Source organism: Mus caroli, unplaced genomic scaffold, assembly GCF_978045245.1.
Source record: "Mus caroli unplaced genomic scaffold, Mus_caroli_1 scaffold_15, whole genome shotgun sequence".
NCBI lineage: Eukaryota > Metazoa > Chordata > Mammalia > Rodentia > Muridae > Mus > Mus caroli.
This window is the reverse complement of record NW_028227270.1, coordinates 46,792,472-46,807,445: the sequence shown is the minus strand read 5'-3', so window position 1 is coordinate 46,807,445 and position 14,974 is coordinate 46,792,472. Positions and strand designations below refer to the sequence as shown.

Here is a 14,974-nt window from a genome sequence, read left to right as displayed (position 1 = left end):
TCTGCAAGGCTCTGTATCCACAGGGCTAGACCTAAGCTTTTCTTCACCTTTAACTTGTTCTGTATCAGGATGGACTTGAACTCAGAGATCTGCTTGATGCTCATCTCCTAGGGTTCAAGGGCATGTACCACCATGCCTGGACCTATGCTTTACATTTTAGATATTATATTGAAAACCAAGAGTAGCAATCACAATCCATCCATGGTCAATTTGATACATACTTGTATCTCCTTATGTCAATATGCAAACAATAACCAGGTTTCTCTCCTCTGTGTTCTTTTATGTCCCTGTAGATGACTGTGAGTTGTTAATGCTTTACCACATTGATTACATTCATAAGGTTTCTGTGCAGTACATGTTCTTTTATGTCTTGGAGATTAGTCTTACATCCAAAGTCTTTACAACATTCATTGCATTCTAAGGTTTTTTCCTAAAATGTGTTTTTACATGTACTTGGAGATGAGTGTGACTTGCAAAGGCTTTACCACATTGATTGCATTCATAGGGATTCTTTCCAGTATGTGTTCTTTTATGATATTGGAGATTATTTTGATGTGCAAATGCTTTATCACACTGATCACACTGATAAGGTTTCTCTCCAGTATGTGTTCTTTTATGACATTGGAGACTATTGTGATGTGCAAAGGCTTTACCACACTGATTACACTCATAAGGTTTCTCTCCAGAATGGGTTCTTTTATGTATATTGAGACTAGACTGCCATGCAAAGGCTTTACCACATTGATCACACACATAAGGTTTCTCTCCAGTATGTGTTATTTTATGATATTCAAGACTACTGTGATCTGAAAATGCTTTATCACATTGATTACAGTGATAAGGTTTCTCTCCAGTATGTGTTCTTCTATGATATTGGAGACTACTGTGATGTCCATAGGCTTTACCACACTGATTACATTTATAGGGTTTCTCTCCAGTATGGCTTCTTTTATGATACTGGAGACTACTCTGTTGTGAAAAGGCTTTACCACATTGATTACATTCATAAGGTTTCTCTCCAGTATTTGTTCTTTTATGTACTTGGAGATGATTGTCACTTGCAAAGGCTTTACCACATGGGTTATGTTCATAGGGTTTCTCTCCAATATGAATTCTTTCATGCCTGTAAAGATAATTGGCCCGTGTTAAAGCTTCACCATATTCAAACATTTTGATAGTTTTATGAATTTCATAATTTGGTCTAATGGTAAAAATGAATCAGATCTTAAGGTTTTATCACTTTATGTTCATGGTGTTACCCTTATTATGGGTTATTTTACATTTTTGAAGAAATCCATCATGGTAAGAGCATTTACTACATGGCTCACATTTATAAAATCCTTTTTGTATATAATATTTTTATACGATGTACTTCGCATATGTGAAGAACACTGGAACAACGCAAAGCCTTACCACACTGACTGTATTCATAATTTTTCATATAGTACGAGTCAAACCACATTTGCAAAGTGAGCCGGGAAAAGAGAAGAATTGCCAAATACCTAGAATCTTAGATATTTTCTGCACTGGGACTTTAGGTATATTCCCAGTAACCTCAGAAAACCAATTAATTGCAAACGTATCATATTCAGATAGTCTACCAAAGGTATAATACTACATATCTTCTCATTGTTTTGAGACAGAAACAGGGAAATTGCCTCTTTCAATTTTCCTTTGTTCACATGGCTTATATCCATTGTGACACATGATATATGTATTAAAAGAAGACTAACAAATGAAAAGTTTCCACATTGCATTCACAGTTTGACTCTTTGCTCCTCATAGACAGGTGGAATATGGATTAAGTTTCTTCATTGCAACATTCTTTACTCTCATACACTGCCCTCTCAATAAACTTAGCAATGTCACTACAGGTATATGAGCATCACCAACTTTACCATGGACTATTTGCTTATATATAAGGTTTTACATGGGAGCTGGAAAGATGGCTCAGTGGTTAAGAACACTGACTGCTCTTCCAGAGGTCATGAGTTCGACTACCAGCAACCACATGTTTGCTCAAAACCATCTAAAATGGGATGTGATGCCCTCTTCTGATGTGTCTGAAGACAGCTTCAGTGTACTCGTATACATAAATAGTTCTTTAAAACAAAACAAAACAAAAGAGGATATGTGAAGTGAGGTATGGGGCATGTACTCTTTAAAGGAAAAAAGGTTTTGGACATATACTTCTAACTTTTTCAATGTGTATACCTTTTGCAATGTGTAAGAGTTATGAGATTAAATAATTGGTAGTTCTACAGCATAACTCTAATGCAGCTACAAATCAAATAAAGGTATTGGTTAGATTACTGTTTCCTCGTCTTTTTTTATTATAGGAATGCCTGTAAACGCAAATCAGGTAACTGACATTGAGGTACATGGTTCTGCGAAAATATTATAATCATAGCTACACTTAAAGGACTGATATTTTACACTCTTGCATTTCTTTAGAGCTTCCAGGACATACTAAAATGTCCTCAGAGGCATATTTATATCAGCTTGCACATGAAAATTACCTTTCATGTCTTCTAGAACTTTGACAATGGTCTTCAATATGATGGTCTTCCCAATTGTAGCCTAAAATACAGCAACAGAAAATGAATGATATAGTATTGAAAATTAGGCAAAATTCAAGGTACTGTGAATTTTCACAGTACTGTGAAAGCTACAGTGAACATTCCATGAACCTGATTTATTCAGCTCATTCTTCCTCCTCTTCAATATAAACAGCAGAGGATCAATAACAAAGAAATATTTGTCCCCTTATTTTGTAAAGCAAGAGGAAATTCATTCTTACCTATAGCAGTGATGTTCTGGTAGGTCTCCAGCATCACCTCTTCATAGAGACTTTTCTGGGAAGGATCCAGCAAATCCCACTCTTCCTCAGTGAAGTTCACACGCACATCATCATAAGTCACTGCATCCTAAAATATCCCATAGTGTACAACACAAAGCATAATCCTGACATCAGTGTAAAATATGCCTCCTTGACAATATATGCATATACTTCTGGTGCTTCTTCCACTATTTCCTGACAGAGAAGTTAGAATCTAACCAGCAAGTTATTTTAGAAGGAAAATGAACTATGAGGTTCACCTGTGTCACTTATGAATGCTTTGAACAGGATATAGCCTTGAAAGACAAATTACAATGGATAGAGAGGGGGAAGGAGAGAGGCAAACAGATCAACATTATTAAGCACACATCAGAGACATTGTATGACCAATCACAAAGTACAAAACTGATAGGCAAGCTGGGTGTCTTTACTCCTGTCTTTAATCCCAGAGGCACAGGCAGGTGTAGGTCATTGAGTTTGATGCCAGCCTAAGCTATGCAATGAGTTCCAGGGCAACAAAGGTACATATTAAGACCTTGATTCCCCTGCAAAATGGAATCAAGCCAACAAAAAACATAGAAAGAATTCAGAGGTCTTTACTGAAGTTCCTACAAAGAATTATACATTCACTACATTATACAGTTCTGTCGTCATCTGGCAGAAACCTGAAGTGCCCCAGTTTAAACGAAACAAATTTTATAAAATAGAACGTACATTTAAATGTATGTTAAACAGTTACAAATGGACAGATGAAAATACCAGTAATATAAATGTGGATCATAAATGAGCAACATAGGGCAGGGAGATAGCTCAACAGTGGAAAGCTCTTTCAGGTCTTCCACAAAAAGGGGGGTCAATGGCCAGTATTTACATGAGGACCCACAACTGCTCATTACTTCAAGTTTAAGTGTTCTGAGGCTGTCATCTGACAACAGTAAAGATGAGGCACACATTATAGTCTTATATATGCACACTGGCAAAACCCTCATACTCTTTGAAAAAATTCAACAGGTAGGAAAAATGTCTCACACCTGCAATCCAATGACTCTGAAGCCTTGGGTAGTATCGATGTCATGAACACATGCCATCCTGAGAAAGAGAATCTACTCTGTATATTCTTGGACAAACTTCAAACTTCAAGATGTGGATGAAGATCTGCACAACAGTATACCCTTGCATGTACAAAAACTTACATTCCAAGCACATAAGCTAATAACATAAAAACAAAATCATGCAAGCATGTTGGCCCATATCAAATCCCCTTCAGCAGAGGAAAGGGTATACAGAGAAACTTGTCTTGAAAAACAAAAACAAAAGAAGAAAAAAAAAAAAGCACCAAGCTTACAAAATGGCTTAGTATTGATCAGCAAATGCTTGTACAGTATCCTAGGTGATTTAGGGACAGAGTCCACATGGTGAATGTATGAGAGCATGAGAAGAAAGCTGAATGACCAGTTTCCACCACGACACAGTAGCCACAAAGAAGAGAATTCATACCCAAATATTAAACAAACCTTGGCGACTCTTATGGATATGTGCAGGGAAGAACTGAAGACCCTTAATGGGGTAGGAACTCCACAGGAAGAGTAACAGACTCAATTAATCTGGACTCACTACATATGCCTAGGATGAGTAGCTTCTGGGGAACACTCAAAAGCTAAGCCACCAACTAAAGACTGGACTAAGGTTCCTGGCACATATGTAGCAGATATGCAGCTCAGACTTCATGTGGGTCTCCCAACAACTAGAGTAGAGGCTGTCCCTAAAACTCTTGACTATCTTTAGAATCTGTTCCCTTAAGGACACTGTCCTGTCTGGCTTCAATGAGAAAGGATGGACCTATTGGGACAGACACTTACTGAGCCATGATTTGGGGACAAACAGAAGGGCCCACAGCCACTCAAAGGAGAATCAGAGGGGATTGGGGACAGGAACTCTATGAAGGGGGTGACCTGGAGTGGGAAAGTGACTCCCCAAGATAATAAATATATAAATTATTGAAGAAATAAAAAAGAAAGAAATTTGTTGAGTCTACAGACACACAAACCCTATCCCCTAATAAAAAATCTGGAAAGGCTCCCCCTAAAAGAGCATCTATAAGCTCCCCAAAGAAAGCCAAGAAGGACAAACAAGTATTCAAAGACATCAACTTATCTAGGAACATTTTGTTTCAATAAACTCCATTTGGACCCTAGGCACTAGAGGCTCATATTCCCCCTGTGATGAAAATGCATTCAGTGTAACTTCAATGATTCTAATAGTCTGTAGAAGCTCCTACACTGTTGAAATGTTCAAAGCCTGTTTTGACACTCAGGGAAATGTCTTGATTGCCACTTCTTTTAAAATCAGAACACAAGTTATGTTTTTCAGGCATACAATGGCCCAGAATACCCCTTCCCATTCCAATAGATAGGCATCTGCACATAGGGAGGGGTGATTGGACCAAGGCAAGAAACACAGTAGGGCAACACCAAATCATATCCCTTTGTTTGAGACACATTGGACTTCACTTTCTAAGGGCATAGATGGTCCAATTCCTTTAACTTCTCATTAGTTTGGGTACTCCCTCTCCCTGTGTGCATCTCTGCATGACAGATTTCTCAATGTCTTAGATATCTCAACATCTCTTTTCCGCAAAATGCAACTCAATCTTCATCATCATAAATTCAATAGAATGAATCCTCAGAGAATCTTCACCGGGCTCTGACTCTGCCAAAAGATGGTTAGAATAGTGCTGAACTGAAAACATAGAGGAAGTGTTCATAACCTGGAATTTCTCATCTTTCAGTTTGCAGAAGCAGCACAATATGGGTGATCCTGTCAAGTTTGGCTTCTAAGTTGATGGACCCTCCTATGCTTGGACCACAGTTGGGGAGGTTTTATTTGAAGTTCCTTCCAGTGACTAGGAATCACTTTGCCTACTCCTTCCATTAATTTAAGCCGAATAGGAGGGCGTGTTATCCTTAGGGCACCTTCTTAGACACATACGGACAATGGCATGTGCTCTACTACATCCGTAGCAGTTCTATTCATAATAGCTGGAAACTGGAAACAACCCAGATGTCCCTCAACAGAACAGGAGATACAGAAGATGTAGTTCATTTTAACAAAGGAATAATATTCAGCTATTAAGAACAAAGACATCATGAAAATTGCAAGCACATGAAAAGAACTAGAAAAGTAATCCAGACCAAAATGGAAATGCATGTATTTATTCACTCACAAGTAAATATTAACCATAAAGTACAGGTTATCCATGCTACATTCCACAGACCCAAAGAAGCTAACTGAAGTGAGCATGGTTGAATCTCACTCAGAAGGCAGAATAAAACAGTCATAGGAGAGAGATGTAGAGAAGGAATTGTTGGAAAGCAGGACTAAAAATGGGAAAGGGGAATGGTTAGGAACAGGTGTGGTAAGAGACAGGAGAGAGGGCCATAGACTTAGGAAATCTGCAGCTGGCAGGGATGGGGGTGGGGGTGGGGGTGGGGGAAGTTGAGGAATCTTCAGCATGTGAAGGAGACCATAGATACAAAAGGCACCCAGGAGTGTATGGGGGTAACATGACTGAGACTCATAGCAGTGGGATGTGGAACGTGAATCGGCCACTTCTTGCAGCCAGGATTGACAGCCAGTGGAGATTTAAGGACACCACCTGAACCATAAAACTTTCTACCCAAAATTTGTCCTGTAACAAAAAATGCAGGCACAGGGGGTGGAGATGGCTCAGTGGTTAAGAGCACTGACGGTTCTTCTGAAGGCCCTGAGTTCAAATCCCAGCAATGACATGGTGACTCACAACCAATGGTAATGAGATCTGATGCCCTCTTCTGGGTGTCTCAAAACAGCTACAGCATACTAACAATTAATAAATAAATAAATCTTAAGAAAGAAGGAAAGAAAGAAAAGAAAAGAAGAGAAGAGAAGAGAAGGAAATGCAGGCACAAAGATGGAACAGACACTAAGGGAAGAGCCAACCTATACCTTACCCAACTTGAGACTCATCCCATGGACAAGCATCAATCCCTAATATTACTTGGAATACTATTTATTTATTTATTTAATTTTACTCTTTTTTATTTTTTAGATATTTTCTTCATTTACATTTCAAATGTTATCCCAAAAGTCTCCTATATCCTCCTCCCACCCTGCTCCCCTACCCAGTCACTCCCACTTCTTGGCCCTGGCTTTCCCCTGTACTGGGACATATAAAGTTTGCTAGATCAAGGAGCCTCTCTTCCCAATGATTGCCCGCTAGGCCATCTTCTGCTACATATGCAGCTAGAGACACGAGCTCTGGGGTACTGATTAGTTCATATTGTTGTTCCACCTGTAGGGTGGAATACTTGTATACATGCAGATAGGAGCCTACCCAGCACCTGACTGAAACAGATGCAGAGATTCACAAAGATTGGACAACACAGACAAATAAAGAACACCATGAAATTTACAAGAAAATAGATTCAACTAGAAAAAAGTTCCTAAGTGAGAAAACAAGACTCAGAAAAGCAAATATGGTATGCATTGATTTAAAAACAGATATAAATTGTTAGGGAAATGATAATCAAGCTACCTACCCAGAGAGACTAGGTAAAGAGGAAGGCTACCCAAGAGAAGAATGGATCTTCCTGGAAAGGGAATTAGAATAGATTCTGTGGGTGGACTGACGTTGAAGAGTGAGAGGAAGTCCAGTGCAGTGAGAAATGACTAAAATTATGGGGTACTTGGGTATTAGTATAGAAACTTAGTGTACGGGTAACTTCCTGGAATCTATGAGGGTGACCTTAGTGAGGACTCCTAGTAATGGAGAATACAGAATCTGAAATGGCCATCTTTTGTGGTCAGGAAGGGCTTCAGTAGGAGTGGGCTATATTCACTTGAATTGTTGGTCAAGAAGGTCCCATGGGAGCCGGGCATGGTGGCACATGCCTTTAATCCCTGCACTCAGGAGGTAGAGGCAGGTGGATTTCTGACTTGGAGGCCAGCCTGGTCTACAAAGTGAGTTCCAACAGCCAGGCCTATACAGAGAAACCCTGTCTCGGAAAAAAAAAAAAAAAAAGAAAAAAAGAAAAGAAAAGAAGATCCCATGGGGATCCCTAAACAATGCAGATGAATGCTAGGACAGAAGGTTACTCTCTGAAAACATACAACAAAACCACTGCTGAGGACAACATCCACATAGTTCACAGAATACAGACATGTTTGCAGGCTTGGAGACTGCACTCAAGTGTTCTAGTCTCTTTCGGATGAAAAGACAGTCTACAGGCTATAGGAAGAGAATCCTGGACATCAATCTACCTAAAAAACCCTTCATGTAAAATCTATCCTACCTGCAAGATGTGCAGGGTCATGGTGGCATCCAACTCTTTGGAGTCAGGAATCAATGGTTGCTTCAACGTGAAGCCCAGACCAGGAGAGGAAACTCATGTCTTACACAACATGGATGGCCAAAAATTTCACAGAGACCAAAATGGCAAACATGGGATGTGCATGGGTATCTACCAAGTCCTCTGCTGGTATGTTATGGCTGTTAGCTTGGTGCTTGTGTGGGAATCCTCACAGTGAGAAAAGATGTAGCTCTGACTCCCTCAACTGCTCTTGAAACTCTTTTCTTCCTATTGAGTTGCCTTGTCCAGACTCAGTATGAGGTCTGTTGCCTTTGTTTTGCATGTTGTTTGGTCTTTTTTTTTTTTTTGGTTTTTTGAGACCGGGTTTCTCTGTGTAGCCCTGGCTGTTCTGGAACTCACTTCTGTAGACCAGGCTGGCCTCAAACTCAGAAATCCGCCTGCCTCTGCCTCCCGAGTCCTGGGATTAAAGGTGTGTGCCACCACGCCCTGATGGCCTTTTTTTTTTTTTAAGTCCTGTAGCTAAACCTGGGTCAAATCTAACAGTAACAACAATTAAAGAAAAACGTGACATTAATTTGAAAGCAAGAAGTGGTCAATGGAAGGAGAGTGAAAAAAAAAAAAGAAATGAAAAGTAAAAGAAATGGCTTCTCCTAGTTATGGTGCAGTAGAAATTTTATTATAGATAAAAGAGAGAACAAAGCAAGACATAGGGACATTTGGGAAATTTCAGAGTGGGGATGACCAAAGTAGTAAATAGAGAGAAGAGGGTACAGGGTAGTGGGGTGAAGCAGATCAAAAGGTCAATGTTCTAGACAAGGCACTGAGGTGTATATTTTACATATCAAAGCAGACCTGGCCTCCAGGTTTTCTCAGTCCCTAGCTGGGAAAACTTGCCCCCTATCCTGAACTTTCCGCCCAGAGGCTGGGCTGCCTTCTCCCAGAGGCTCTTTCCTATATAATCCAGACGTTGTTGTCTCCTCTTGTCCTTTTCCTTCCCTTTCCTCTCTGTGCACACAACCTAAAGTCTTTCTTTCCTCCTCAAGTCACCCCTCCCACAGGGAATTCCCCAATAAACCTACATCTAATCTAATCTGGGTTCAACTGTCTTATTTCAAAGGCAGAGAAATAACCTATTAATCTTGAAGAAATAACCAGTCAGTCAGGGGAGTAAATGATAAATAAAAAAAGACCAGTTAACAAAATGGTTGAATTACAACAGGAAGGGAAGTTGAGAGACAGACCAACCCTGGGCCTATCCGGGCAGTTTTACCAGGCACACATTGTAACAGGAAGGAACTAGAATGTCAGGGAGAATTGACAGCCACATCGGCTTTGATTTGTTAGATAGGCACCTCAGTCATTTGTCCCAGGGTTTGAGACTTAGCAGTAGGAAAAAGTGAGGTCAAATGATTACTTATGATCTCAAAAATTATTTTAAATGTTGAACAGGCTTTATGGTACAATATTGTTCATGGAATTGACATATGTATTAGAACACACCAAGTATTATTCATACCTTTTCTTTCAGGTTGTGCACTTTTGGACAAAAATATAACAATCCTGGTATACACAGCGACACCAGTTTGTACAGATCTTCTGTGTTGGTTGAACTAGTGTAACGACAGAAATTTGGTTTCTAGAAATAAATTCAGTTTCACATGCAGATTCTTGATTGCCCTGGTCTGTGAACTTCCCAAAATGGCCAGTTTGGACTTTTACTGATCATCTAAAATTGATTACCTGCGTGAGTACTCATCGCTAAAGCCAACTACTGTCAAAACAGGAAAGCTCCTGCTTTCTTCTCTCCATAGCCTTTCTGTGCTGTGACTACACAAGCTTCAAAGCTGGTCGATGAACTCAAATGTTACACAGTCCCTCTTTATCTGTAATTCCCACAAAAAAAGCCATGGAGCTTAGAGGACACTCATTTTTCTTCACATTGAGTAATAGGGCCCAGCCTGAAAGGTTGTGTGACGGTCTTGAAGGCATGGTGCAGCAGAACCAGGATTAGGTTTTCAAAGCAAGTCTTAACTACATATAACGACCAAGGTCTCAGCTACAGAAGACATTGCTCTAAACAAAAACAAATATGAAAGCCTCTGAACAAAAGGAATGAAATTCTTAATGATGAGGAAAATTTGGAGAATAGAAATGAACAAGAGATTAGAGCAGTGATACATACAGAAAATGAAATTCAAAAAGTAATACCAACAACTGACCTCTTAAAAAGATAAATAAATATATTTGAAGAAAACAGATACATATACTACCTTTACAAAAGAGCAGACATACCTGGTAGAGAGAATGGCATTAATAAGACAGTGTGTGACCTTGTCCCTATGTGCAATGTTACTGCTGACAAACACAGCACAGCCAATCCTTTATGTCTCAAATATCTGAGTTGACTTAACTATATCAGTGAGCATTCCACATATCTCCACAAGGCAGTCTCCTAATCGGTAATTCAATATTCACTGGCTCAAGCTAATGTGCCGAAATTGTACACCCCTGCAATCTGGTCTGTTTTTCTTCACATACATGAATTAATACATGCTGGGAAATTACACACTCACTCACCCTGCTTGTATCAGGTCTTTCTTCATAATGGTGCCCCCTGCAGCTGACTCCCTTAAACTTTAATCTATGATGCAGCTACTGCCTATCCTATTTCACTGTGCAGTGTACACAGGAACCTGTTCCCCATGCTCTGGCTGAAGGCAGAAGCCGTGCTCCACATGCACGTCCTTTTCCTGTTGCTGCAATGGACAGTTCACTCCATGACTCCAATGGGTAATTTTAAAACTCTGTTGGGGTACAGACTTTTAACTAAAGAATTTAGGAAGTTTAATCAAGAGGCAAGCAAGGTCATTTCTCTGGGGACCTACAGAATGGCAGCAAGGTGACCTGAGTCAACAAAGCTTTTCTTGGAAACATCTTTCTAAAGGCTGAATATTCAGTTGTCTTAGATTTCACATGCCTTCCCAGGAGAAATCACTTTATACACAAATAAAGATTACTTTAAAAAAAAATCTCTATAATGATAGCACAAATTCAGCTCTGTCTATGTTTTTAGGATCAGGCTTCATGTTATACTTTGGACAGTTTAAATAGGGACAGGAAAGTCTAGCCAATGAAGTAGATGGGAGATTTTTTACAGCAAAGATATTCCAGAAACTATTTCTTAATTGCACCAGTGCCCTAATACAAAGGGTGATTCTTCAGTGACAGGGCCCAAAGTCCAAGAGCTCAGAGGATGAAAAAGCCAAAAAGTAGAAGGTAGAATGTATAAAAGTGGGCTGGAGAGATGGCTTAGCAGTTAAGAGTGCCAAGTGCTCGTCCAGGAGTCCTGTATTCAATTCCCAGCAACCACATGGTGGCTCACAACCATCTGTAATGGGATCTGATGCCCTCTTCTGGTGTGTCTGAAGAGAGCAATCATATACATATTATATATATATATCTTTAAAAAAGAAAAAAAGAATGAATAAAAGTTGTGGTGGAAGGTCTTGCAGAAGCCATGTCTTGTGCTAAGTAAAGCTATTAAGAATAGCAGCTTGTATTCTACTAACAGAGGGAAGATGGAAATCAATGGGAGACTTGTAAGAAGACCTCACCTTCCTTTAAGAAGCTGCACAAGGAGGTTACCCCTTATCTCAAGAATATTACTCCTGGGCAGTTGTGGCGCATGCTTTAATCCCAGCACTCGGGAGGCAGAGGCAGGCGGATTTCTGAGTTCCAGGCCAGCCAGGTCTACAAAGTGAGTTCCAGGAAACCTTGTCTGAAAAAAAACAGAAAAAAAGAAAAAGGAAAAAAAAAAAAAAAAAAAAGAGTTGGGTTCTGAGGATATAAATTATCAGGAAGGCCTTGGCCCCAGGCCATTACAGCTGTCCCAGGGACTTTCCTGGCTTTAGAAATGGAGCTCTATTTAATTCTCAATACATTGTAGCCACAGAAAAAGCTCCCAAGGCCTAGGCCCCAGTCCATTATTGGCTCTGCCAAGTATGTTCCCGGGTTTGAGAAGGAGTTATATCATTCTTTATACATGAGAACTTTAGGGAAAGATTTACTTGATAAGGCTAGCCCTCCATACAACAGTCTCAGTCTCTCTCTCTCTCTCTCTCTGTTTATTTATTTACATTCTAACTGTTGCCCATGATCTGGTTCCTCCTCCCAAGGTTCTTTACCCTCCTCCCACTTCCCTTTGCCTTTGAGACCATGCTCCATCACCCCATCTCCACTCCTCTCATCCACTCATCACCTTCCTCATTCTTCTGCCTGGGGGCATCAAGTCTACAAGATTAGGTGTAGAGTCTCCTATTCGGTACAGACAATGCAGTCCTCTGCTACATAAGTTCCTGGGACCATGGACCAGCCCATGTATTCTCCTTGGTTGATGGCTTGGTCTCTGTGACTTCATAGGGGTCTAGGTTACATGATACTATTGGTCTTCTTTTTTTTTTTTTTTGGTTTTTCGAGACAGGGTTTCTCTGTATAGCCCTGGCTGTCCTGGAACTCACTTTGTAGACCAGGCTGGCCTCGAACTCAGAAATCCACCTGCCTCTGCCTCCCAAGTGCTGGGATTAAAGGCGTGCGCCACCACCGCCCGGCACTATTGGTCTTCTTAAGGGACTGGTATACCCTACAGCTCCTTCAATCCTTCCCCTAACTCTTCCATAGGGGTCCCTGACTGGAGTCCATTGGTTGGCTGTAAGTATCTGCATCTGTCTCAGTTGCTGGTAGAGCCTCTCAGAGGACAGCCATGCTCAGCTCCTGTCTGCAAGCACATAGGTGTTTTTCCTTCTGAAATGGATGTCAACCAGTGTAGTGGCAGAACTATGCTTTTCTCAATTAGAAAATGGGAGCTTTAGGCACACCAGGCCTTAATGTTGGTTGTGACTCTGTAATGATGGATTGAGCAGCATGTTACAGACATGCTTTTTGCTTTGAGCATGTGCCACTTGTGGCTGTTTGTACATCACAGTTGTCTCCTTTGTTATAGTTTGGAGCCAGCTGTGTAGACAAACCTGGTGAGCACACATGTGAATCCTAGCATCCTAGTCTCTAACCGGCCTGCTTAGCATACTAACCTGTGGGGTGTTTTTGACACAGTCCTCCATCAGCTAAATGCTACTTACTGTCACTATTTCCTAAGCTTGGAAAACCCTTTACGTCATCAATTCTACTCTTCTACATCTCAGCTTAATATGGGAGTGCTACCCCACACATGAGATGCGTTTTAACAGCTCCACAAAATTAACTACAAATGGATCCTATACTTAATAGGTAAATGCTAGGGGCAAAAGTTATAGAAGATTCCAGAGAAACTCGGGCTCTCCAAGTTTGGCATCCGGCCCGTGATATTTCTACAAGCAAGCCCCTAATCCTAATGTTTTGAGCAGATTCAGCCCTGATACTAATGTTCGTCAGAGTTCACCGCCTGTTTTAGCAAGTGAGGAGCATCACAAAGGACCGCACAGTTGGCCACATCTGGTTACATCTGGCTACATCTGGTTACATCTGGCTGAGGCTTCCCATCCAGCCCCAGAGAGGACCCACCACCTCAGCTCCCACTGCTCAGCCACCTGCCCCTACCCATTATAGACAGTAACCATGCGCTTACCATGTTTCAAAACGGAGCTTACTTGAGGTCCCCTCACAGCACCCAACAGCAGTGCTCAAAGCAGGACACAGCACAACTGTTCAATCCTGCAGAGCAAAAACAAACTTCCAGCAAAGCATCCGGAAGACCCCGCCTCATTGTCTGACTGGCAGTTCCGCCCGGAACCCTTGATTGGCCCGGGAGTCTTACCGCGCCTCTAGTTAAAGTGCGCTTCCTGTCCGGGGCCAGTCCTTTTACATATCTCCGCAGTGGTTTGCATTCGGCTAGCATTTTTGCCCGTCCTCCTAGAGCCTCATTTATTTGTGGTCCCATGCAGCCCTGGAGGTGGATTCACCATTGCTTCTCTGGCTGTTCATCCGCCTGCTCCTCCCCTTTGTGGGCGGTGATCTCGCACTCACCACGTCTCAACTTCGGAGCTTGCTTCAGGTCCCCCCACAGCACCCAACAGCAGTACTCAAAGCAGGACAGAAAGGACTATTCACGCCTGCACTCCAAAACAAACGTGCAGCAAGCCACCCGGAAGAACCCTCCTCATTGTCTGACTGGCAGGTCCGCCTGGGGGCCTTGATTGGCCAGTGAGTCTTACCCCTCCTCAAGGTTAAATAGAGTTTCCAGTCTTGGGTCAGGCCTTTTCTAGATCTGTGGTCTGACTTGCACTCCAGAAGCATTTGTGCTTTTCCTCCAAATCGTGGGAGAGGACACAGCATTTCAGCTCAGGGTGTTCAGCTGCCCGCTCCTTCCTTTTGTGGCAGTGGTCCTGCACTCACCATGACCTACTTCCTGGCTTGCTTGAGCTTTCCTCACAGCACTTCCCCTTCTTCCTGAAATCAAGGTGGATAGCCTTTTACTGAACTGAGAGTGGAGTTATCAATCTGGCTCACCAGTGGAAAGATGCCCAGAATAATAACACTAAAGAGGATTTTAGGATACAAGAGCTTTGTTTTGTAGCTTGATGCTGGCTTCAGGGAAACTGCAGGTCCTTTTCACCAAAAAGGTATGAAACAGCCTTGGGAGAAAACCAGGAAAGAGATGACAAACAGTGTAGAGCACCATTGTAAGCCAGCACATCTTCCTCAGTGGCAAGGTGGAGACAAACCACACTTGTATTAGTACAGATAAATGTACCTCATCTCATAGGACGAATTTCTATATGTATGTAGAAAGTGG

General features: G+C 41.4%; 1 protein-coding gene across 5 annotated transcripts; it reads right to left on the bottom strand.

The window, feature by feature from the left end:
- Positions 1 to 279: 279 nt before the first annotated feature.
- Positions 280 to 14,328, bottom strand: LOC147000887 (uncharacterized). Of its 5 annotated transcripts, XM_085830958.1 has the most exons (6): positions 13,997 to 14,328; positions 13,808 to 13,893; positions 11,802 to 11,965; positions 2,801 to 2,927; positions 2,520 to 2,580; positions 280 to 1,123 (listed from the first exon to the last, which is right to left on the bottom strand). In XM_085830958.1, exons 4-6 carry the CDS (start codon positions 2,832 to 2,834, stop codon positions 418 to 420), a joined length of 801 nt encoding a protein of 266 aa, XP_085687084.1. In that variant the 5' UTR covers positions 2,835 to 2,927; positions 11,802 to 11,965; positions 13,808 to 13,893; positions 13,997 to 14,328; the 3' UTR covers positions 280 to 417. The 5 variants fall into 5 exon arrangements, with proteins under 5 accessions (XP_085687084.1, XP_085687081.1, XP_085687083.1 ...); XM_085830955.1 differs by lacking the exon at positions 11,802 to 11,965; XM_085830957.1 differs by lacking the exon at positions 11,802 to 11,965 and having other exon boundaries at positions 14,206 to 14,328.
- Between the last annotated feature and the right edge of the window lie 646 nt (positions 14,329 to 14,974).